The sequence below is a fragment of the Benincasa hispida genome, chromosome 5 (genome assembly GCF_027475165.1).
Source record: "Benincasa hispida cultivar pf3 chromosome 5, pf3_genome.v1.1, whole genome shotgun sequence".
Classification (NCBI taxonomy): Eukaryota; Viridiplantae; Streptophyta; class Magnoliopsida; order Cucurbitales; family Cucurbitaceae; genus Benincasa; species Benincasa hispida.
This window is the reverse complement of record NC_143482.1, coordinates 64,865,538-64,892,219: the sequence shown is the minus strand read 5'-3', so window position 1 is coordinate 64,892,219 and position 26,682 is coordinate 64,865,538. Positions and strand designations below refer to the sequence as shown.

The following is a 26,682-nucleotide window of genomic DNA, read 5'->3' as shown; positions in this document are numbered from 1 at the left end:
TTATCTTCATTTAATATAATTCTACACTCAAAAAATTTAAATTCATAATCTAAAGACACCAAAAACATTAAAAAAAAAAAGTTACTTTTTTCAGAATTTACATTATTCGAACAGAAATAATTTTCAGAAACAAAATAATTAAGATTATCCATCATATACAGCATATCCAAAAATATAAAACAAAATCAATATTATCGACGAAAGAAACTCTTAAACTTTTAAAGAAATAAGTTAAATCTGATTTTTAAAAAATATATATTTTTTTTAATTTCTTGAAATTGTACAAAGAAGAAATGTATGACAATTATCGATGAATTAAACTCATTTTAATATATTTAAATTATAGATTAAAGTAATGTAAATGGATGATTCAGACCCTCTTTAAATAAATAATTTTGAAAGGAGGGTGGTTTGTTGGCGCACTCGAACTAAATCCATGGGCGCCGTTTGAGTTGGGCACTGCCAATTTGGTAATTTGGCAGAAACATCTTTTTGGCGCATGCTTCATGTCATGGATTCACCGGTAATAATATTATTTACACGTATTTATAATTTTATAATTTTAATTATTATTTTATATATTATATAAAATAATATTTGCCTAATAATAATGTTTCTGAGAGGGTGTAAGAGCACAGACAAGAAGGAACAAGGAAAGGGACGTATTCACGAAATGAATTTAATTTAATAGTATTCACATGACTTCTATTCCAAAACTAAAAATATCACTATATTGTATTAAAAAAAAGAAAATGGACATGTCGAGAACAAAATGTTTTTCTCAATTCCTCTTAAATTAAAAAAATATATATATCATATAAAACTTTGAATGAGTTTAAGGTCGGGTTCGATAATTATTTGGTTTTTAAAAATTGAATTTTTTTTTTAAAAAAATAATTTGTATTGTTTAAGGTAAATATTTAAATTCTTACCTAATTTCTAGAAAGAAAAACAAGTGTGTGGAAATTAGGCTGTGTTTGGTAACTATTTTTTCATTTTTTTTTTTAAATTAAATTTGTTTTCTTTTATTTCTTATCATTATTTACATTTTTTTAGTCCAATTTTGAAAACAAAAACAATGTTTTGAATTTTTTTTTGAAAATTGACTTGTTTTTTTAATTCTATTTGGTAACTATTTGGTATTTGATTTTTAGTTTTTGGTAATTAAACCTATAAATACTAATCTCACATCTAAATTTTTTGTTTTTCTTTCTCTATCTTTTACTAATATTTTTTTTTTTCAAAACCAAGTCAAAATTTGAAAACTAAGAAAAGTAGTTTTAAAAAATTTATTTTTGTTTTTAAAATTTTGCCAATAACTCAACTCTTTATTAGCCACTTTCTACTCGTGTTTTCCACTTTCTGCTTATAATTTTCAAAATCAAACTAAATTTTGAAAACTTAAAAAAGTAAATCTCATTAAGTAACTATTTCATTTTTTGTTTTTTATTTTTGAAAATTAAATTTAATTCTTCTCAATTTATTACCATGTTTTTCACCTTCCTTAAGTAAAAAACTTGAATTTTTAGCCAAAGTAAAAAAGTGAAACTACATTTTTTTTGTTTTCAAATTAAGCTTGATTTTTGAAAATATTGTTAGAAAATAGATAAGGTAACCAAATAAGAAATCTAGTTACAGAGTGAATGTTTATAGGCTTAATTTTGAAAATGTAAAAGTTAAAAAATAAATGATTGCGAGGTTCTAATTTTGAAAAAGTAGTTTTCTATTTTCAAATTTGATTAAGAATTGATCAAGTGATTAGTGTTTCCTAACAAAGGTAAAGACTACACTAGATTAATGAAATTGAAAATTTATACATATTAAAAACTAAAAATATAAACTTTTGCACCTGAGATATTTTCTGCTTTTACCCAGTAAAGAGTGATTGGATTGGTTTTATAGTTTCTATGCTTTTTATTCCTTTAACAATTAACAATTTAATCTCTTGGTTCTAATTTGTTACAATTTAAATTTGTATCTGATAATTTAGACTCTAAATTTTATTGTATTATACATTAAAATTTTAATTTTAGATCATTTAACTTTTATTGTTTAAATTTTGATAGAATTTTTAACATGTGTAGATTGATAAATTGATGAATAAAATTAGTTTATTACCATAACTTTTCAATAATCTTAAATTATCAATTGACCCAAAAGGTAAACTTAACTTATTGAACTAAATACCATCTGAAATTATAGATTGACCCAAAAAAATTAAGTTCGTGGGAAGATAAATTTCATTATATATCCTCTAATAAATAGTACTTGTGGAAAGATATGTGTGATGCATAATTTTTTAAAAATAAATTTTAGATTTGAATTAAATATATATATTATCTGGTTATTTATTTAATTATTTGAGTTTAATGCGGGTGGGTGTTTGGGTTATTTCACTTAAAGTGAAAGTCCAATATAAGGCCTAATTGAGCTTTTAGGTTATGTTTAAAAACAAAACAGCCGCCGGTGATTGGATTATACATGCAGACCGAGACTACATAAAACGACAGAGAAAATTGAAGAAAACTTCATTCCTATCAGCAGAGTTTTTCAGCCATTTGGGGATCGATCCATGATCCAATCGAACTGAAATTTTGACAACGTATTATTGATACGAAATTTTATTCCTCTCAATTTGTTGTAATTTATTGCCAAGATTGTTAATTTTAAGATATTTACTATGTATGTCTCTAGTTGTGATTAGGGAGAACTCGTTATAACTCATTTTGATATTTTTTACTTCGGTCCATGGTTTTAATGAGGTTTTTCCACGTTAAAATTGTTTGTGTCCTTATTTGATTATTATTGTTGTTTCTAGCTGATTAGTATTCTATTAGATTCACACAAGAGTGTGATAGTTGATCCAAAATATATAGTATTTATCAGGGATATCTATTTTCTTTTTAATTTTAATATTTACAAATAGAGAAAACAGTCCAATTTTCAAAAGCGTTTTTTAATAGCAAGTGGGCATGCTGCTTTGAGTGTTTGTATCGTCTCCACTTAAAAGTGTTTTTTATGTGTGTATATATATATATATATAATTTGTTTATGAACTTTTTTTCTCAATTTATTTGCTATTTGAAATTAATTAACACGATTTAAAAAGAAGGAAAAAAGAGAGAGAGAGAGAGAGAGAAGAGGAAAGGTCCTTTTACCATAATTTCAAATGCTTGTCATTTTTATATTTAAAAGTGACTCAAATATATGAATAAATTTAATTCAAGTAAATATCAATTTATATCACTAAACTTTGTGTATTTTGTATCAATTAAAATTTCAAAATAATAATTATATCGGTTTAAATTTTAAACTTTTACAAATATTATTAATTTACACTCTCCTCTAAATTTTATTCTTGAAACATGGAAGGAAAAATAACTCAAAATTAGATACCATAAATTGTGTGATACTTTGTAATTGTATCAATTAAATTATTAATTTTGTGATTAGCGAATCAATTTAAACTCTTTTATTATATTACATTTAAGAACTATTCCTATATCAATTTATATACGTGTAGACTTATTCAAGTGTTAGAATTAATAAAATAAATGATTATAATTGATGCATGAACGAATTTTAAAAGAAAATTCTAATTAGGTGTTAACATTTATTTGCTTATGAAATTTAAGTGGTTTATACTCCATTTGAGATTGCATTTACAATCATTAAATAATCTAAGAGGATCACTTTTTAAATTATAACTAACACATCAAAGGATAGTAGTTATTTATAACTCACATCATATTTATTCTAAAGCATTTGAATTTTTAAACAATTATATGACGCATAGTGGAAACTAAATATTCAAACTCTCAATGTCAGTTACTTTCATGATACCAAAAATATCATAAACCATATTATAGATTAATTAACGTATTTTAATTTATTGATAGCCTCAGCACAAATTTTGAGGATGTTTCCTTCTCTCACATTCGTCGTGTTATTTGCGAAAAGGTCATTAAAAAATAAATTTTCTTCTACATTTCTCTCCTCTTACCCTATGTAGTTTTTATTTATTTGTGAATCGTGAGGTAATTCTTTAGTTTATGTTATTGTCTTTATTTCTTTAGAAAAAAAAATAAAGAAATGAACAACGTCATTTAATTATTTAGATCTGATTTAGTAATTATTTTATTTTTTGTTTTTAGTTTTTTGAAAATTAATCATATTTTCTTCCTATACCTTTCTAGAATTTAATGATTGAATTCATAGTTAAATCCGAAAAATAAAAACGAATTTATAAAAAACTACGACCCGATTTGGTAATTGTTTTGTTTTATCTTTTAAAAAATTAAGTTTATGAACATTACTTTCACTTTCAAATTTATTCTTTTGTTATCTAAGTTTCACCAATTATTTAAAAAACCAAGCTAAATTTTGAGAACTGAAAAAAATTAACTTTAAAAAAGTTGTTTTTGTTTTTAGAATTTGGCTAAAAATTTAACTATTGTATTTAAGAAAGATGCACATCATTGCAAGGAATGTGGAAAAAATAAACTTAATTTTAAAAAACAAAAATGAAAACAAAGTAGTTATCGAATGAGACATATATTTTTTTAGTTTTCAAATTTTGACTTTATTTTTTAAACTATTGGTAAAAAATAGACAACAAAGAAAGGAATTTGGAGGTAAAAATAACGTTTATATATTTAATTTTTAAAAATAAAAATTCAAAAAACCAAAACATCATCAAACGATGTCTTGATAATTTTATTTTACATCTAAGTTAATTATCAAAATAATAAAACATATGGTTCTGTGCTAGCCATTTTAGTTCTTTAATGGGTTTGACTTGAAACTCGAGCTAAGATAATGGAGTCAACTTAGTACAGTCTGCATATGTGATAAGTTGTAATCATGTTATATAATTCGTGTTTTTTAAGGTATCCAAATTCACATGTTTTTCCCCATAAAAATTAATTTATATATTTTATATATTTACGCGTTTAATTATATAAAATAACGATATAAATAATTTTTTTATTCTCGTACTTTTAATGTTATTGAAGTTTATTTTAGACTCAACTTTTCTCTTAGTGCAGGTTTTTTTTTTTTTTTTTTTTTTTTTTTTTTTTTTTTTTTTTTTTTTTCTTTTTTGAAATATATGGTAACCAAAATTCCTAAATGTTCGAAGTAATAGATGCTAGAATTTACAGACTATGTTTGTCTGTATGATTTTATTCGATAATGTTATTTACGCAATGTTCCAATAATATTCTCAATTTGATTTTTTTTTTTTAAAAAAGTTAATATAATTTTTTTTTTACTCGACAAAATGATATATTAGTTTAAGATTTTTTATAAAACAAATTTTAATTTTAATTTTAATATCTTTCTAAAAAAACAATATAATCAAAGAGAGTGACATACATACTTGACAATATTTATTTTAATTATTAAAAAAACTAATAATGAAGAATGATATATATATGAAGTAAAAAGAGGGTGTCCTCAATCCAGGAGTACATAAAACCCATGTTTTAAGAGAGAATTCAAAACTCTCAAGATGTCGGGGTTAACGGATATTATCGCAAAACAAACTAGGTAATTTAGATGCTCATTCCACAATAATCTTAAAATCATAGAAACAAACAATCCATAATTTTCAATCTTGATATTATTTTAAAAAATGGCTGTTTAGATATTTTTTGTATTTTATTTATTATAACTTTAGTATAACACAACATATAATTAATCTATACTATCTAAAAGGGGCTATGGGAACATTCATTTTCCTCTTTTGCCCCTTTTGGTAGATGATTATAGAGATATATTAGGTAATTTTACGTTTAAAATGATTAAATAAATTATTTTGTCCCTAGTTTTAGCATCACACGCAAAAGATAAAAAAATCTAAATTTCACCTCTTTTTTTTTTTTTTGCATCAAACGTGAATTATATTAAGTATTTTTAAAAAATTACTTCCATTTTAACGTGAATGATATCTCGATTCATTTTAAAAAAATCAATTTGGATTTAAGATCATATCAAAATCTCTCTACAAATTCAATCCTTACATTCCAAATTAAATTTGATTAATTGTATACATTGAGTTTTGATTTTAAATTTAGACTCTTTAACAACAAATTATGAATTTTTCAAATCAACCGAATAAAGGTGTTAATCAAATAATCCAATAGAATAATGTAGCATTTGTTTGGAAAGAAGGATCATTGAAAATAAGTTTTTAGGTTTATGTCTAAGAAAAAAATAATTAAAATAGAAAAAAAATATTTTAGCTTAAAATTAAAAGATAATCACATCATCTAAATTAAATTTTTTTTTTTTGACTACGTGAATTATCACAAAATAAAAACAAATTATTTTAAAATATAGGAAAATGAACCAAAATATTTACAACTAATAGCAAAATATCACAATTTATTTGCCATAGACCGTGATAGACAATGATAGACTACTATATGTGTCTATCTGTATCATGATAAATATAGATAATAGTCTATTGCGATTTATCGTTGTTTATCGCAGGTAGACTATGATATTTTGCTATTGGTTGTAAATATTTTCAACAATTTTGTCATTTAAAATAATTATCCAATAAAAACTAAAAGATAATCAAATCTTCCAATTCCAAATAAATAAATAAACAAATATGTCTTATATTACATATAAATTATTCAACTATTTATTTTATTTCTATAAAACACGTACAACGCACGTAATATTCAACTAGTCTTTCGAAATGTAATCATAATTCTATAGAGAGAATTTTCACTTTTCATAGTAAATAGATTTTGAGTTAGAATTTTACAGACAGGGAATATATATCACAATCTAAAAATTCAAGAATCATAATAAACTTTTAATAAAGTTTGAAATAATATATATATATATATATATATATATAAAGCCTCTGTCCATTAACTTCCTTTGGAATCCCTAAAAATTTGACAACCTTTGTTTTTTAAAATTAAATCCATTTCATCAATATTTCTTACAATAATTTACATATTTCATAATTAAAATGGTTGAATTCTTAACCAAATTCAAAAAATTAAAACAACTTTTTGAAAGCTACATTTTTTAGTTTTCAAAATTTGGCTTAATTTTTTAAACTATTAGTGAAAAGTAGATAATAAAAGAAGAAATTTAGAAGTGTCTATGGGTTCAATTTTAAAAAATAAATAACAAAAAACAAAATGATTACCAAATGAAGCCATAGTAATTGAGTTATAACTTTCATGTTTAGAATTTTATACCCAAAAGAGAGGGGAAAAAAATTAAGTACAATCAATATATTATCATTTCTTTCTCTATATATATCCATACCATTTAACATATTTATTGCAAAGACAAAGTACATATATTTTCGATTATGAAATCAGACGTTTGAATATCACTTTTCAAATATTATTAAACTAACAAAATAAAATAAAATCTCTCTCGTTTTTTTTTCTTTTTTCTTTTTTAAGTTTAATATTTGACTTTTAAAAAAGTGTAATGAGTAGATTGACTTGTTGAATTTTGGTCAACATAAAAATAAAAATGAGAATCTTTCATTATTTTTTTCTCCAAGTCCAAATCTGTTTGAAAACCATCATATAATAACTTAAGATGATTTGAAATTATCTAAAATCACAAGCCAATTAATCCCATTATATATATATACACACACACACTATTTGATTGTTGTTTCATAAGATATGTATCCGAACAAAAAAAAAAATGCAGCAATACGTAAAATATTTATCAGAAAATGTTTGAACCTATTTTTAGTTTTCTAGGTTTTTTTTTTTTTTTTTTTTAATTTATTGTTATATTATTATTATTTTGTAGCCACTCGATAATGTAGAAAGCAAAGCATGTCCATCAATTCAATATGCCTCTTCAGATGATTAAAAGCTAAGCTAACTCTACGTGAAAAAGAAAAAAAGAAAATAAAGAAAATATATTTTAAAAAGAAAATATTAAAGTGTCCCTTGAAATGATGGAAAGCCATTGGCTATTTTTGGATTTACACTCTCATCTTTTATCACCACATAAATTACCAATAATAAGTACTATTTTATACCAAAGAAAAAAGAAGAAGAAGAAAATTTAATGTTTGCATTATTATTATTATTTATTTTTTGTTTTCGAATAAGGAAACAAATGAAGTCCATGAAAAAAATGAAGATAATATCATTTTCAAGTTGCTATATTAATTTTTTTTAAAACCTTATTTTGACTATTTACTATAAAGTTACCTCATAGATGTTTTTTTCTTACATAGATGAATGATCTTAAAAATGTTTAAACATATGTGATCAAAATATGTAATGGTTCACAATTATATATATATATATATATATATATATATATATAAATGCATTATATTTTTTGTCTTTCTTATCTAATTTCACACGCAATTAAAGTGAAGAAAAATTATGAATATTTTTAGTTAGATGATATAATATTAAATTTATTTTCGCCTATCAGCTTAAATTTTTTTGATCAATCGATAATTTAACATGGTATCAAAAAAAATAATCTAGTAGGTCATTCATATCTACCATTTTATAATATTTCATCTAATTTAAGGTATATATTATGTTAAATATAATGTGTTCCTATCCAAATGCTTCAGATATATACATATTATTTTAACTTACGTGATCTTTCTTCTATTAAGAGACTTCGATTCAACATTCTACAAACTCTTTTTTTCCCTTCTTATTTAATCCCATTTGATTCTAGCTTAATAGATAGGATACCAATTATCATCTTAAAAGTCGATGGTTCGATTCCAATATTTTTAGATTGTTTAATTAAAAGACGCATTAAAAAGTATATATGTTTTTAAAAGTATATTGATCTGAAAGTGGTAGTGAATTTGAGTTATGCATAAAGTATTGATAAAAGAATATACGGATAGGAAGGAATTAAGAATAATTAGATTCCAAAAACATATGGATAGTTATATAATTAATGTAAGGGGAAAAAATAGGGATATCATATCCTAAAGGTACCCACTTAAAAATATGGAACAACAAAATGTTCTCTCATTCTTTAACCAATAATCAGAAGCAAAAAAGAATTATCATGTAAAAGCTTTCTTATTTATATACATCAAAGAATAGAATCACCCTTATATGACATTAATTACATTGAGGAATTCCCCTTTTTCTTTCACTATCTTGGTTTAATGAAAGAATATCCAAAATTTAATGTTGAATTGAGTTTTTTTTTCCTGTACGAAGGAGATGAATTACGAACTTCTAATATTCAGATTGATAATATTATAATTTTTATACCAATTGATTTATTCTCGTTTTTTAAATTTGAGATTTGTATTCAAACATCATACTTAAATAAATAGGGAAAAATTTGTTAGATTAAAACTAAAATTAAACTAAACTTATTTGTTCATAATTTGAAAAATAAGTCTCAGTTTGAGGGTATTTTGATACTAATGAGACTCAAACTGTATATTTTTTTGGGATAAAAATAAAATATAATGTATAACCTAAATATAATGTATTTTGTAAACAAAATTATGATTTTTCTTTTCAAAGTCTACTTTTGGGTTTTGTAAAATTTAAGTTTAGTCGAATAAGAGTTAAATTATAAATTTAGTTTATAAGTTATGAGAATTTATTTTATTTTATTTTATATTTTTTAATACAATGAGTGAAGTATGAAGATTTAAATTTTCTACTCAAAAGATATTAGGTGTTAATTAATGACTAAATTAAAGCCTTTAAAATTGTGGTTTTAAATCAATATCGACTCCAAACTATTAGAGAAGCAAAATTTTTTTACCTAAAAAAATTAAAAATTAAAAATTATAGAAACAAAAATTAAGTTATAATGGAATCATAGAAATCAAATTTAAATTTAATTTTCGTAAGATAGGGCATTAAATTTTATGAAGCATCCAACCACCGTGAATCCGCATATTCGTTTCCGTATTGAAAGCAAATGCTACGTGGCACAATTCTACGCACACTCCTTAAAAATCCTATAAAATTAACTTTTTTTTTTTTTGTTTTGAAAAAGAAAAAAAAAAAAATAGTTCAAAAGCCATGTCACCCCGTCACTTGTCACCCGTGTATTGTGTTGACTGCCTTTACCAACAAAAACAATCTTTTCCTTAAAAATTAATATTTTAGTTCACATATCTTTAATAATTTTTAGGTGCTTTCAAAATACTACTACTACTACTAATAATAATAATTCGTGGGTTAAAATACTATTTTAATTGTAGGTTTGTTCGAATTTTAGTGTCTATATCTTCCATTGTCTAATTTTAGTTGTAATTTTAATATATCTTAAATTTAGTTTATAAAAAATAATTTATATCAAAATTAATTAAATAATAATAATAATTTTCATGGAATAAAATAAAATATGTGAATATGTTCTTAAAATTTACAGTAAAAATATTCTAAATAAAAAAAAAAAAAAAACTAGTATTAAGATTTCTTGAAAGTACATGAATTAAGCTAAAATATTGAAGTATAAGAATTGGATTTAGACAAACTTTAAAGTACGAGAATCAAAATGATATTTTAACCCAATTTTTAGATTTAATCACTACGATAATTTTTTCCTACATTATTATTAGGGCAAAATGTCATTTTAGTTTGCATACGCAATCACTTTTAAAATTAGACCTTCCTAAATGTTTTAGTTTTATAGGCATCATTTTTGTAAATTATGAAAATATATTTACAATATTGTCTTATCTTTTATCGCATAAAAATCCCTATTATTATTATTTAAAAGTTTATATCTTATTTTGATATATGAACTTTGAATAATTTCTATTTTTGTCTCTAAACTCTTAAAAATGTTGGCTTTAGTCCTTGAACTTTTAAAAAGTATTATTTTGGTCCTTGATATAGTAAGATTTCGTTAACTTTTTAACAAAATGACGAGGTTACTTGTATTTTTGGATGACTAGACTATCAAATAAGTTAACTACTAACAAATCTAGAGTTTCAATTTTGAATAAGGTGGCAAAGCATGAGAATTCAAAAGATTTTTAGTTCAAAAATTTGCATGTTGGTTGTTGCCATTTTACTTCACATTCATCTTACTCAATACATCTAGAGCCTAGCCATCCAAAATTATAAGCTTCCTCACATTTTTGTTGAAGAGTTAACATAATTTTAATAGTATGAACTAAAATAAAACTTTTTTACAAGTTTATGGACCAAAACAGAACAAGATTGAAAATTTAAAAACTAAAATATGATTTAAACATTATTTAAATAATAATTAAATTTAAAAGACTAATTTGAAGGTACATCAAAAAGTAAATAATTTAATTTAAAATATTATTATTTTAAATTTACTTTATTTTAAAAAAAATAGAAAATAAAGCAAATAAAAAACGATTTTCGTAAAAGAAAAAGGAAATTGAGAGAAAATAAAAATAGTGGAGGTCGTTATTCGTGGATATATAATTTGTAATAGGAAAAGGAAAAAGAAAATAGGAAAAGGAAAAGGAAAAGGCAAAACGAGAAGGAAGAGGGATTTTGTACTTCTATAAATTAGAAGCTACAAACAAGAGTCTTACTGAAACTCTTTTTTGGTCACTTGGTTCTCTGCTCGTGAAAAAACAAGCAAAAAAAAAAAAAAAAAGGAGCCTTTCGAAGTTCTTCTTCTTCTTCTTCTTGTTCGCTTCTTTCTCGTGTGAAGATCATAAGTTCGTTCTTTCTCTTTCTCTTCTAAGGTGAGGGATTTTTGTCAATTTTATATAGTCGATCATCACGAGTTTTCACTTTTCTTCTTTCTTCTTTCTTTTTCTTTGGTTTAAATGTTTAATTATTTGGTTGCATGGAGTTTTGTATATCTGGCTACTCCTGATTCGTTGTTTTGGGGATTGAATTTGTGAATAAAGGGTAGAACAGCGGAGAAGTAGATGGCATCGGTTAAGAACTTGGAGAAAATGGCCTCGATTGATGCTCAATTGAGGCTTCTTGCACCGAGTAAGGTGTCGGAGGACGATAAGCTGGTGGAATATGATGCTCTGCTGTTGGATCGCTTTCTCGATATTCTTCAGGATTTACATGGGGAGGATCTCAGAGAAACTGTAATATGTTTACTCATTACCTAATTTTGAGTTTATTGATTTTGGTTTTATGCATTTCGATTTCTTGTTGATTGAAATTTTTTATTATGAATGAGTTTATGCATTGATGAGTTTTGGGTATTAAACTCATTGAATGTGATGAGAAACTTGATGAAAAAGGTATTTATTTAGTTATTTATCTTGATCTCGTGGAATAGGTTCAAGAGTGTTATGAATTCGCAGCTGAGTATGAGAGAAAGCGCGACCCTCAGAAATTGGAGGAACTTGGGAATGCTTTGACAAGTTTGGATCCAGGGGATTCTATTGTTGTAGCGAAATCTTTTTCCCATATGCTTAATTTAGCTAATTTAGCTGAGGAAGTTCAGATTGCTTATAGGAGGAGGATAAAGTTAAAGAAAGGTGGCTTTGCTGATGAAGCCAATGCTACAACCGAGTCAGATATTGAAGAAACCTTCAAGAGACTTTTGCAGTTGAATAAGTCCCCTCAAGAAGTATTTGATGCTTTGAAAAACCAGACTGTAGATTTAGTTTTTACAGCCCATCCTACTCAGTCTGTCCGTAGATCTTTGCTTCAAAAGCATGGCAGGTTCGTACCCTTTGTTACTCGATGTTTAGTCATTAGTTGACTTGCTAGAAAGAAAGGATCGTATTTCTAGTTTGTTTTATTTATGTACTTGGCGAGAGAGAACAATTTAAGTCTTTTCAGAACAGGGGACATTGTTTGTTTTTCTAAGCTAGCTCTTGGTTTTATATGATTTTCCAGGATTAGGAATTGCTTAACTCAATTGTATGCAAAAGACATTACTCCTGATGACAAACAGGAACTTGATGAAGCTCTGCAAAGGGAGGTATGTTTTTGTTGTAACTGGGAGATGGTTTTCTTATATTTAGTAGGCATGGGTCAATGTAGAAACTCAACACTTCTGAAAGTATAGGTAGATGATTCCACAAAGAAGTAATTTCTGGCATCTTATTTGTCTCCTCTCATGCAGATTCAAGCTGCATTTCGCACGGATGAAATCCGGCGAACTCCACCAACGCCACAAGACGAAATGAGAGCTGGAATGAGCTACTTTCACGAGACAATCTGGAAAGGTGTACCGAAATTCTTGCGTCGAGTGGATACTGCTTTGAAGAACATAGGAATTGATGAACGTGTTCCTTACAATGCTCCTCTTATTCAGTTTTCATCTTGGATGGGTGGGGATCGTGATGGTATGTCTATCACACCAAAAACTTATATTTAGTCTCCCTTTCGTTAGACCATTCATTATGTAACCATGCATGAACAATCACACCATTTTTTTAAGTTCTCTGCAATTGCTAGATCAAGAACATTTCTCATGTGGATATATGCTGCAGGAAACCCCAGGGTTACACCAGAAGTAACGAGAGATGTCTGCTTATTGGCTAGAATGATGGCTGCGAACTTATATTTTTCCCAGATAGAGGATCTTATGTTTGAGGTATAAGCAAGTAACATTTCAATTAAATTTTACAGTTCCAAGTTTTAGTATGTTGAGTTTCTTTCCCATCATTTTCCACTTACATTCTGTTTTTTTTGTTTTCTATTCTTCTGTTTTTAAGTTATCTATGTGGAGATGTAGTAGTGAGTTACAGAACCGTGCTGAAGAACTTCATAGGTCCTCAAGAAAAGATGCAAAGCACTACATAGGTTTGTTGGATTTTGTTTTAAGATCGAAGTTCAATCATGTACTATGTTTCGGTTTAGACTTCATCTTTTGAAACTTTGAAAAATATGTTTCATACTTGATGAGTTTTATTTCTTAATACTACATAAGATACCAATATGCTAAAAAAGTGACTACATTCTGTAATATTATTTCTTGGCATGGTTTTGATTTGGCTGATATCCAACCTCATGAGTTCACACTTTCTGGGTGCAGAGTTTTGGAAACAAATTCCTCCAAATGAGCCCTACCGTGTTATTCTTGGCGATGTACGAGATAAGTTATACAATACACGTGAACGTGCTCGTCATTTATTAGCCAGTGGAATGTCTGAGATTCCCGAAGATACAACTTTCACCGATGTTGAGCAGGTTTCTCTTTACAATAATTATCTTTAGATTCTATAGTACTCAAGTAGAATGACCTATAAATTTTTTTATTTTGACGATTCAAATAATATAAACAACCACACTACCACAATGAGCAAAAATGCTGATTCAAATTGACATCTGCAATGAGTTTATTTGAACTATGTAGGCCATGTTTGTTAGTTGAAATTTTGCAGGAGCTTTTAACCATAATAAATGTTCTTGACAAATTAAATGCATCATCGCCAAGCTCATTCCCTCAGTAAAACAGTAACATTTGAATGCGAACAAGACCCTAATTGGAATGATTTTTCAAGTGCTTAGAATGGAGTTTTTAAATGTTAAGAAAGTTTTCTAAGTACTTGAAAAGTTTAATAAAATAATTCTAGTGTTTTCTTTTTCTCCCATTTGCTAGGGCTGACATACTTTCTTTTTTCCTATAGTTCCTGGAGCCGCTTGAACTTTGCTACAGGTCACTTTGTGCTTGTGGCGATCGGCCAATTGCTGATGGGAGCCTTCTTGATTTCTTACGGCAAGTTTCTACATTTGGGCTTTCACTTGTCAGACTGGATATCCGGCAAGAATCAGAAAGACATGCCGATGTCATTGATGCTATCACTAATTACCTAGGCATTGGTTCATACAAAGAATGGTCAGAAGAACAAAAGCAAGAATGGCTACTATCTGAACTCAGTGGCAAACGCCCTCTTTTCGGTCCTGATCTTCCAAAGACAGAAGAGATTGCTGATGTTTTGGACACATTTAATGTCATTGCAGAGCTTCCTTCAGATAATTTTGGTGCCTACATTATCTCAATGGCAACAGCACCATCTGATGTGCTTGCTGTTGAGCTCTTACAACGTGAATGTCATGTGAAGAAGCCATTGAGGGTTGTCCCATTATTTGAAAAACTTGCTGATCTCGAGGCTGCTCCTTCTGCAATGGCTCGTCTCTTTTCAATTGATTGGTACAGGAACCGCATTGATGGTAAGCAAGAAGTCATGATTGGATACTCAGATTCAGGGAAGGATGCCGGTCGTCTCTCTGCAGCCTGGCAGCTTTATAAGGCCCAAGAAGAGCTCATCCAAGTGGCAAAACAATATGGAGTTAAGCTCACAATGTTCCATGGCCGAGGAGGAACTGTTGGCAGAGGAGGAGGGCCTACCCACCTTGCTATATTATCTCAACCTCCAGATACAATTCATGGTTCGCTACGTGTCACAGTTCAAGGTGAAGTTATTGAACAATCTTTTGGGGAGGAGCACTTATGCTTTAGAACACTTCAACGTTTTACCGCTGCAACGCTCGAGCATGGCATGAATCCACCTGTTTCTCCAAAGCCCGAATGGCGTGCTCTCTTGGATGCAATGGCAGTTGTTGCTACAGAGAAATACCGCTCCATAGTTTTCCAGGAACCCCGTTTTGTTGAATACTTCCGCCTGGTAAGTGTTCTTAGCCATCAATTGATTAATGGATTTATGAGGTGCAGCAGGATGAGTAGCAATTATCCATGACTATATTAGATTACAATAATCATAATCGTTCCTCTGATAGTTCAAGAATGGATGCTCTTAGTCCATTCACTCACTTTCCCATGATTCTTGTTTAAAAATTAACCATTTTTCATTTCTTTAAATTTGCAGGCAACCCCAGAGTTAGAATATGGTCGAATGAATATCGGAAGTCGTCCATCAAAGAGGAAGCCAAGTGGAGGAATTGAATCACTGCGTGCAATTCCGTGGATTTTTGCTTGGACGCAGACAAGGTTCCATCTACCAGTTTGGCTTGGCTTTGGAGCGGCATTTAAATATGCCATTGAGAAGGATGTGAAGAATCTTCACATGCTACAAGAGATGTACAGTCAATGGCCTTTCTTTAGAGTCACAATTGACTTAGTTGAAATGGTGTTTGCCAAAGGAGACCCCGGCATTGCTGCTCTGTATGACAAGCTTCTTGTTTCCGAAGATCTATGGTCGTTCGGAGAGCGATTGAGAGCTAACTATGAAGAAACTAAAAACCTTCTCCTTCAGGTATACATATGCTTTCTTTTAACATAATATCCAGACACTAAAGAAGCTTTTGCAAGGCAATCAGGCAGTTTGTTGTTAAATTTTCAGGTAGCTAAACACAAGGATCTTCTTGAAGGAGACCCTTACTTGAGGCAGCGACTCCGTCTTCGTGATTCTTACATAACCACCCTTAACGTTTGCCAAGCGTACACATTGAAGAGAATCCGTGATCCTAACTACAACGTGAAAGTTAGGCCTCACTTGTCAAAGGAATACCTTGAATCAAGCAAATCTGCTGCAGAACTTGTGAAGCTCAATCCTCAAAGCGAGTACGCCCCTGGTTTGGAAGACACCCTGATTTTGACGATGAAGGGTATTGCTGCTGGTATGCAGAACACAGGTTAAGAAGAGGCCATCTCGTGTCGGTGTGACGTCTACGCTCGTTTTCCTCCATATACATGCATGTATATTGGTCGTGCTGCTGTGCTCTGAGGGCACCCTCTAATCAGTCTCTTTGTAGTAACTTATGTAATAAGGACTTTCGAGTTTATAATAGTTGGAAATGCATCAAGTATCAATCTTTTTCCTCATGTAATATGTGTTTTAACTCTTCCTTTCCATAAATAATCTATTTCCATTGCCAGTTTCAAGTTTTTATTTTTTGCAAGTACAAAACTACAAATGAAATAAGAGATGAAAAAAGCAACTTAAAAAGGGGTCAATGAATGGCGGCGGTGATAGCGCCAATGATCCACAGAGATAATCATCAATCAATACATAAAACTATGAACGAAACCTTGTCGATGCTTGCGGAGGATCTCATTTGCATCTCATTGCCCTACCATACCGACACTATCGCTAACATAATAACCTCTATTTACAATGCTGACATAGGTGAAAAAGGTCAAGTGACTTGAAACACTTTTGAGTCGATTGAAAATTAATTATTTCTGTTTTGAAAGTAACTTCCAAAAGTGCATCTATTGTTTATCTGTCTTCAAACTCAATAATAATCCTCATCTTTTAAGTGAAAAAGTGTCAAATTTACGAATTTATGAACATTTAGACTAGGTTTGATTTATCCATCCTCAAATTCAATATCTCATAACCATTATTTTGAGTAAATGATTATCAAAATTTGAGTTTCTTAATTGTAAGATAAAATTGTGTTGATTGTATGAGGTTACTCAATCATCACCCTTATGTAAAAGAAATAAAAATTTACAGCTGACTTTTCAAGTGAAACTATAATCAATGTTTGAAAGAATTGACATGCCATATTATATTAATTTCAATCAATTATAATAGTCAAATAATAGAAATGGGAATTTATTTTTTTCTAGAGAAAAAATGTAAAGACAAAGAATGGCAACATGATCCACTAATGGCGCTGTTCCATGTTCATCCATTTGCCCATGTTATACTCCAGCTTCAACATACCTTCGAAAAATACAATAATATGATCAATAAATTTATGATATGCATTAAGTCAACCCATTGTTCTTTAAAGATTGAGTAGGTTCGATCATAAGCTACAAATTAAAATATGAAAATAATAATGCAAGAATTTTAACATTGAAATAACTTAAACAATTTGAAGGGGACAATCTTATTGGAAACTTGAATATTTTGTAATGACTTACAAAATTAGATAGGTTGCAAATATAGCAATCAAGCATAAAGTATTTGGATATATAAAGAAATTGTAAATATAGTAAAATTTAGACTTTGCTTTTGAAATTGATCAATAATAGATTATACCATTGCGAAGAAAAATATAATCTAAAAGCGTGAGAATAAAAAAAATGTAAAAAGAGAAATAAGGTTGGTTCACTCTAGCAAAATGTTATGAAAACTTATTTTAAAAATTTTGGTCAAAATCTTAATTTTTTGGACTACTTTCAAAATGCTTTGAAAACTTCAATTAATTTTCACTCTATTTCTAAATTGAACACCACATTAAATCTCTCCCTTTAAGGAACTATAGAAAAATAAAAAAGTCGGTGCCTTGAATTTATAAACTTAGAAAATAAAAAGATAAATAAATTATGTGCATACTAAATAAACAAAATTACCTATATATAGACTCAAGTTTTGGTTCTGTTTCCTCACAAAATTTTCTCAACTTTCAAAGACGTATTTGACATTTTAGAGTTCATTTTCTTTCATTTTTCCCTTCAAAAAACAACCCAAAATATGACGGTATGCAAGTTTGGATCTCTTTTTCTTAGCAATTCTTTTGGCTTTTTTTCCCTTATGTTTTTAAGTTAGTTTGATAATATATCTTTTTTCTCTTCGTAGTCTAACCATGTCGATTTCTTCAGACTTTGGAGCTTCGAGTCCATATGGATTGTCCCGGTTGCGAAAGTAAAGTTCGAAGTTCACTCCAAAATTTAAAAGGTAAAACTTCGTTTGATAAGTCTTTTGTTTTGTTATCTATTTTCTATCAATGTTTTCACAAATGTCAAGTCGCGTTTTAAAATTAAAAAAAATAGATTTTGAAATTTGATTAAAAATTCAAATGTTTCATTGAAAGATGAGCGATTTAATCTCTGAAAATAGAGAGTGCATGTCAATTATCGTTGAGCTAAGTTTATTTTGACAATCCAAACTCAATTTCGATTGTAAAAAAAAAATTACATTTAAAAATGTAAAACCAAACATTAAATTATTTTTTTACTTTGCATTCCATTGTTTATCCTTTCGCTGTCTCATGTATTGTATCTTTATTTAGTGTAACTATGTATTTTAAAATTTAAAATCAAAATATGAATACAAGGTAAACATAATAATGTTAGTTTTAGAATTTATATTGTCTATATCATAAAATCTAAAAATAATTTGGATAAATACCAATTTATATTCCTAAACTTCGGAATTGTATCAATTAAAACCCTGAACTTCATAAGTGTATCAATTTACATATTCCTCTAAATTTTATTTGACCAATGTAGTGTGAACTTATAGTTCAAGTCAATTAAAATCATAAATTTTCATAAGTGAATCAACTTAGACTTTTCGTTACAATTACTTTTAAAAATTATATATGCATTAATTCTCAAATGTGTGTAGACTTATTCATACATCAATTTTATGAAATAGATGATTAGAATAAATGTATCATTTTTACGAAGAGTCTAAATTAATTTATTTGTTAAAATTTAGAAGTTAAATTGATAATTTAATGTTAGGTTTTTCGAGATTGTAAACCAAACATGCTAACCGATAACCGATTATAACTTTGCTATTGTCGAACATAGGTGTGGACAGCGTTGAAATCGACATGTCGTTACAGAAAGTGACGGTGATCGGGTGGGCGGAGCAAAAGAAGGTACTGAAAGCGGTTCGAAAACACGGTCGTCGAGCGGAGCTGTGGCAGTTACCCTACAACCCGGACCACGATAACTGCAGTGATCCCTATCCTCAACATCAACTAAATGGGCCCATTCAAAATTTTTATGGGCCTCAGCCCAATTCCACTTACAACTATTACAAACATGGGTACGATAGTCACGATCAGGCCCATCATCTTAACTACTCCACACATTCCAACATCTTCGGCCGCCAGACTGGCTCCATGTTTAGTGACGAAAATGTCAACAATTGCTCTATTATGTGATGCATTTTTCATTCGGGTAATGGTAATTTATACCTTTAAACTTTACGAGTTGTTTTAATTTGAACTTAATACTAACGGTTATATTAATTTTTAAATATTGAACTTTTGTGAGTGTTTCGATTTATATCTATTATATTGTGTTCCGAAAATCTTTATGTGAAACTTATCTTTGTAACAATTAAACCCTTAAAATTTCATAAATGAAACAATTTAGACTTTTTAGACTACACTTACTCCAACGGAAACTTAATCCATTATTGGGAAAGTAAAAAGTGGACCCCAGTTGATTATGTTTATTATTGTTTATAATCGTAATAAACTGTGAGACTCGCCTCCAAATATGTAATCAAAACATGTAATATAATTGAGCAACTGAGATGTTCAATCTAATTGTGCTTAAAATTATATGGGACCCACTATCTTTATCATTATTGTTACAAATATTGTTATGGTAACACTATAAAAATTATGAATCTGACACATTATTGTTACATTTACCTTAACTGTTACCGTTACCGTTAGGGTCAAGCAAACGGAAACAATAAGATAATAGTAAAATGTGACATATTCATAATTCTAAGTAAACATGATAAAAAACAATCCAATTATGTTTGCGATTCAGGGCCATTATGATTTATCCACAAATGAAATCTTGATTTGATTACACCAATTTTCGTTATGGATTAGTAAACGTGACCTTGGTTAGAATTTATGTTTGGGAGACTTAGATGCCAAACTTATCATTTAACAATTAAACCCCTAAGTTTTCATAAATGAATCAATTTAGATCTTAATTACAATTTTCATAAATGCATTTACTTTAATCGTCCATTTCATAAATTTGACATTTTTGAAGAATTTGAAAATTAATGCATGGATACTTAAGTCTAAATTTATTGACTTATGAAAATGTAAGAGTTTTAATTGACTCAAGTTATAAGTTTTACACAACATTAGTCGAACGGAATCTAAAGAATTATATAAATTGATATAATTACAAAAAAATTTAAGATTTAAATCGATAGAATGATATTTCATTTTTCTTTTAATTTTATACTTAAGGATCTTAATCCTTTCTTTTTGTTTTCTAGATTACTTCTATCATTGATATTAATAATCTAGTATGCACTTCAATTTTCAAAGTTTAGGGCATATTGATGGACCAAGAAGCCCATAGGGAATGGATAAAAATATATTATCTTTAAAGAATGTGGAATGAAGGAATTGGTGTAATAAAATTTAAGGTCAAGTGTCAATATTATGCTATAGCTGATGGCTCTTCCAAATAATCCCTCCATTGTCTTGTAGTGTTTGATAAATGGGTATGAGTTGAGTTGAGTTGGGTGGTATTTATTATCCATGTTTGTTAAGCCCATAAAGAAAACCTATAGGTTATTAAAACCCTTTTTTACCCACTCAAAACTCTCATTTTTTATCCCTCAAAACTAGGACCTTTTATATTAATATGGTTGTTTTCAAAACTTATTATATTAGAGAAATATTAGACCTTATATTAGAGAAATATTGTTGTTTTGCTAGAAGTCGAGGGTTGGATTGGATTAATGTAGAGGTCGAACGTTGAGAACTCTACAAACAAAGAAAAGCTTGGAAACAATATATATATTAAGGTTGTCGTAGGTTGAAGTTTCGACATACATAACTTGACAAACAAAGAAAAACTTGGAAACAATATGTATAAAGGGTTGTACATAAGTCAAAACTTCAACCCTGGACAAGTGAAATCTCGCTAATTTTGTGATGAGGATCTCGCTCTAGAAGTAAATCTCGCTAATTTTGTGATGAGCATCTTGGAAGGAAATCTCGCTGAATCTCGCTAATTTTGTAATGAGGATCTCGCTCTAGAAGGAAATCTTATTAAGAAATGTGGGCTCAATCTCGTTAATTTTGTGATAAGGATCTCGCTCTAGAAGGAAATCTCGCTAGAAATGTGGGTTGAATCTCGCTAATTTTGTGATGAGGTTTTCGCTAGACATGTGGGCTGAATGTCGCTAATTTTGTGATGAGAATCTCGCTCTAGAAGGAAATCTCGTTAGAAATGTGGGCTGAATCTCACTAATTTTGTGATGAAGATCTCGCTAGAAATGTGGGCTGAATCTCGCTAATTTTGTGATCTCCCTTTAGAAGGAAATCTCGCTAGAAATGAAGATCTCGCTCATGAAGATCCTGAGCAAGATTCTCATTTTTTTTTATGAAAATATGTTATTTCTATTTACTTGACTTTACTACCAACGTGACTTCTACTTACTTTCAACTAACACTCAAATTAATTTCACTCTTTAATTAATGAGGTTAAATTAATTTCACTCTTTAATAAATGCACCCAACTCTCTCCAACAACCACTTCTTTCTCCCTCTTCTATTTATAGATGACTTTCCACTCATACGTTTTATATTTCTACTATCTTTCTCCACTATATTTCCACTGTCTTTTTCCACGTTTAATATTTCCACTGTCTTTCTCCACTAAAAAAGGTATGCTTTTGTTGATTACTCTTTAGTTCAATTTATTTTTTTTATTGGTTACTCCTTGGTTCAATTTATTTTATTTTATTTCTAATATAACTATCATTATTTTGTGTTTCTTGTGGGGTCCAAACTAATTGCACAAATCATTCCTAATTAGTTTGAGAAGGTTTGTTATTTTGAGGTTCAAAGTATTTCTTTGTTTAGGACTTATTTTTTTTTTTTTTTTATGGAAATATGTTATTTGTTAATTGTTGGTCACATTTTCTTGGGAATACTAGTTCACAAATTTTTTTATTAATGGTTGGTGACATGATATTTTTAATCTGATACTTCTCAAATTTTTTATGAATTATGAGTGAAATAGTACTGTTATGTAATTTTTTTTTATCTAATAATTCGTTCATTTCAATGGGTGAAAAACAATGAGAATCTCGCTCATGAGGAGGATCTCGCTCTTCCTCCTCATGAGCGAGATCCTCATTGTTTTTCACCTCCTCTGATACTTCTCAAATTTTTTATGAATTATGGGTGAAATAGTACTATTATATACTTTTTTTTAATCTAATAATAAGTTCATTTCAATGGGTGAAAAACAATGAGGATCTCGCTCATGAGGAGGATCTCGTTCATGAGGGAGATTTCGCTCATTCCTCCTCATGAGCGAGATCCTCATTGTTTTTCATCTCCTCTAATACTTATCAAATATTTGATGAATTATGGGTGAAATAGTACTGTTATGTAATTTTATTTATCTAATAATACGTTCATTCAATGGGTGAAAAACAATGAGGATCTCGCTCATGAGCAAGATCTCGCTTACATAGCAGTACTATTTCACCTATAATTCATAAAAAATTTGATAAGTATCAGAGGAGGTGAAAAAAAATGAGGATCTCGTTCATGAGGAGGATTTCGCTAATGAGGATCTCGCTCATGTTTTTCACCTCCTCTAATACTTCTCAAATTTTTTATGAATTATGGGTGAAATAATACTGTTATGTAATTTTTTTTTTTTATCTAGTAATACGTTCATTTCAATTCTTTTTTTTTTTCCAACTTCAATAAGATCATATTCTATACATTTTGGTGTGTTATTATCAAGTATTTTCAGGAATAATTTTAGTATGTCTTACTATCGTTTCACAATCAAAATTTGTTTTTTTTAAAAAAAATTATGTAATTGTAATGAAACGATGATATTAATATTATAACCAATGTTTAATTTCTGAAAAATATAGTTTCTAATCAGTGACATAAGAATTAAAAAAATATTGCATATCAATATTCATACAATCGGTTCACCAAGTTTTGAAAATATGGAAAAATGCATATTTTTTTTCTATATACATTTTAACACATCTCTCGGTGAAAATTTATTGTCCTAGGAACTAGGATTATGACAAGTTTAGATTATTATAGGTACATTGGGCCTTTAAAAAAAAAAAAAACCCCACTAAGCCCTTAAAAAGACTTAACTAAAATATCCTCAACCCTATCCTTAGGAAAAAAACCCACGAAGCCCTTGAAAACATGTTTTTAGATTATTATAGGTATATTGGGAAATAACACCATAAATCTAAACTATAACCCAATATGCCCAATACCGACGCTTGACCTCGTTTGCTATTATTTCTTAATCTTGAAACATAATCCGCCAAATACCTTACCCTTTCAGGAACAACTTGTGTATCCCTTTCCCTATAAAGATGGATACTGTTGAAGACCTCTTTTCGATCATGAGAATTATTTCTCACTCTTAAATACAGTTGATCATAACACTAACCACGTTATTGAACAACTACCAAAGGATAGAGAGACAACCGACATATGCTAGGTACTGCATTAGGCAGTTGACCTTCTTTCGCCTAATTTATGAGAGTGACTTGGCATGTCGTGAAAGCACTCGAATGGATAGACATACCTTTACGATTCTATGTAATATGCTATGGTCGACTGATTGTTTGGAACCAACAAGATGTATGGACGTCGAAGAGATGGTTGTGATATTCCTACACATTCTTGCACACGATGTCAAGAATCGAGTGGTACGCAGAAACTTTTCGAGGTATAGTGAGACAGTTTCGAGATATTTCAACGCAGTTCTTAGGGCAGTCTTACAACTTCACACTGTTTTGTTAAGAAAACCAGAACCGATTACAAATACATGCACCGATGGAAGATGGAAGTGGTTTCAGGTACAAAAATTACTCAGTTTTTTATATGAATACGTCATAAATATGCATGCAACAATAGATTTTTTTTTTAATTCATTCTGATCACTTGAGAGAAACAGAATTGTCTAGGTGCGCTAGACGGCACATACATTAAAGTGAATGTTAGTGTCGTCGATCAACCTCGATATAGGACGAGAAAGGGAGAGATTGCCACAAACGTTCTTGCGGTGTGTGATCAAAATGGGGAGTTCGTCTTCGTTTTTCCAGGGTGAGAAGGGTCTGCAGTCGATTCAAGGGTTCTTAAGGATGCGTTTTTGCGACCGTACGGATTGAGGGTTCCAAAGGGTATTATAATAATCGTATACGTTATTTAAACATGCGTACATGCCACAACACATGTGCATGACATTTCGAAACGTGTACAGGATACTATTACCTATGTGATGCTGGATACCCCAACACTGAAGGATTCTTGGCACCGTACAGAGAGGAACGATACCATCTCTCCGATTAGCGTGGAGCAGGAAACGCACCGACAACTGCAAGAGAATTTTTCAACATGAAACATTCTTTAGAAAGGAACGTTATCGAGCAAGCGTTTGGGTTGCTAAATGGGCGGTGGGCTATTCTTAGGGGAAAATCATTCTACCCAATACAAGTCCAATGTCGAACAATAACTGCATGTTGCCTTAATCACAACTTGATCACAAGAGAGATGGGAATCGGTGCAATGCTTGACGTGCCCGATGAGGAGAATTTTGCATCAGTTGGTCTTGATGAGGATCATATTGAATTTGTTGAATTATCAGAGGAATGAACCAAGTTCAGGGATGACTTAGCGGTCAAAATGTTTACTCAATGGCAAAAAGCTTGATTATTCAATGTTCATTGCTTACTTTTCTTTTACTACTGAATGGAATTTAATTATGAAACATTCTAAGTATGTCATGAAAATGTTTTGTGCCAAGACTCTGTGTGAACAAATTAAATTGGAACATATAATTTCAGCAATTTATCCTTTGTTTGTGCATGTGTTTAATTTATAGCATCTTTTCATTCAACAAACGTATGCATTCAGCATAATGACAGGTAATAGTAAGAGGTCTAAACACGTATGGTCGAAGGTGGAAGATGCTAGGTTGGTGGAAGCTCTATTGTATTTGGTGGAGACCGGTTGGAGGTCCGATAATGGGACGTTTCGACCAGGATACCTACAACACTTGGAGCAAATTCTGCATGAGAAAGTGCCCGGGTGCGCACTGAATAAAAACACCATTGAGTGCAAGGTGAGGAGTCTGAAGAAACAATACAATGCAGTATCAGAGATGTTAAGTCAGTCGGGGTTCAATTGGAACGAGGAGTTCAAATGTGTCCAGGTCGAGAGGGAGATTTTCGATCTTTGGGTTCGGGTAAGATTCTAGAAAAAAAAAATGTACGGATACGTGTTATAATATAAATATTAATAATGTGTATATGTATTAATGCAGAGTCATCCCAATGCGAAGGGAATGTGGAAGAAGCCATTCCCACATTACGATGACCTCTCCGCCGTATTTGGGAAAGACAGAGCAGTAAGGCAATCAAGTGAGGACCCATACGTGATGGCGATGAATGCTTTCAGAGAGTTTGAAGATGAGATTTGACTTGGATCACAGGACTGTCACACCCCTGAGGTTCGCCAGACAGAATCACCATTAAATCAAGATGAAATAGATGAAGAGCCAGCAGAGCAATCTACAGGTAGAGCGAGTGTACCTACCGAGTCATCTCGAGGCAGTAAGAGGAAGAGGTCATCATTCCAAGTTGAAATGATCGACATCGTGAAATCGACTGTGGAAATGCAGAGCACACACATGGGTAGACTTGCATCGTGGCAAAATGAGAAGTATGAGCTGGAGTTGAAGGAAGTAGTAAATGCCATATACAACATTGATGACCTGGAAGAGAATGATCAGGTCACCCTTATTGACCTCATTGTCACAGACATTCAGAAGACAGATTGCTTCCTTGCAGTACCAGAACACGCACGAAAGAGGTATTGCCTCCGTCTACTAGGAAGAAACATGTAGACTGACCACACCCCTACATTTTGTTTATAGTTCTTTTGGATAACAGCAAATGGACAATGGACTGTCATGTCGAAAATAATGATAACTTTTGCATACTTGAAAACATGTACTTTTTGTGCTTGTAAATATAATTAATATTATAAGTATCGAAAAGAACATATATTTTGTGATTTTTTTTTTTTTTTGGATATATATACATACAAACATTCAATATGAAAT

At 29.6% G+C, this 26,682-nt stretch overlaps 3 protein-coding genes across 3 annotated transcripts; all 3 read left to right on the top strand.

Moving 5' to 3' along the window:
• The first annotated feature begins 11,427 nt into the window (after positions 1–11,427).
• Positions 11,428–16,704, top strand: PPC2 (phosphoenolpyruvate carboxylase 2). The gene is made up of 11 exons (XM_039031877.2): positions 11,428–11,686; positions 11,855–12,046; positions 12,244–12,632; positions 12,810–12,894; positions 13,039–13,261; positions 13,409–13,512; positions 13,634–13,721; positions 13,954–14,108; positions 14,549–15,547; positions 15,749–16,135; positions 16,223–16,704. Exons 2-11 carry the CDS (start codon positions 11,876–11,878, stop codon positions 16,517–16,519), a joined length of 2,898 nt encoding a protein of 965 aa, XP_038887805.1. The 5' UTR covers positions 11,428–11,686; positions 11,855–11,875; the 3' UTR covers positions 16,520–16,704.
• A 1,531-nt stretch (positions 16,705–18,235) lies between these two features.
• LOC120077426 (Heavy metal transport/detoxification superfamily protein) lies at positions 18,236–19,873 on the top strand. Its single transcript, XM_039031307.2, has 3 exons — positions 18,236–18,316; positions 18,439–18,514; positions 19,375–19,873. Exons 1-3 carry the CDS (start codon positions 18,311–18,313, stop codon positions 19,731–19,733), a joined length of 441 nt encoding a protein of 146 aa, XP_038887235.1. The 5' UTR covers positions 18,236–18,310; the 3' UTR covers positions 19,734–19,873.
• Positions 19,874–25,476: 5,603 nt separating this feature from the next.
• On the top strand, positions 25,477–26,463 carry LOC120077425 (uncharacterized). Its single transcript, XM_039031306.1, has 3 exons — positions 25,477–25,803; positions 25,882–25,965; positions 26,050–26,463. The coding sequence occupies exons 1-3, from the start codon at positions 25,477–25,479 to the stop codon at positions 26,461–26,463; spliced, it is 825 nt and encodes a 274-aa protein (XP_038887234.1).
• Positions 26,464–26,682: the final 219 nt, after the last annotated feature.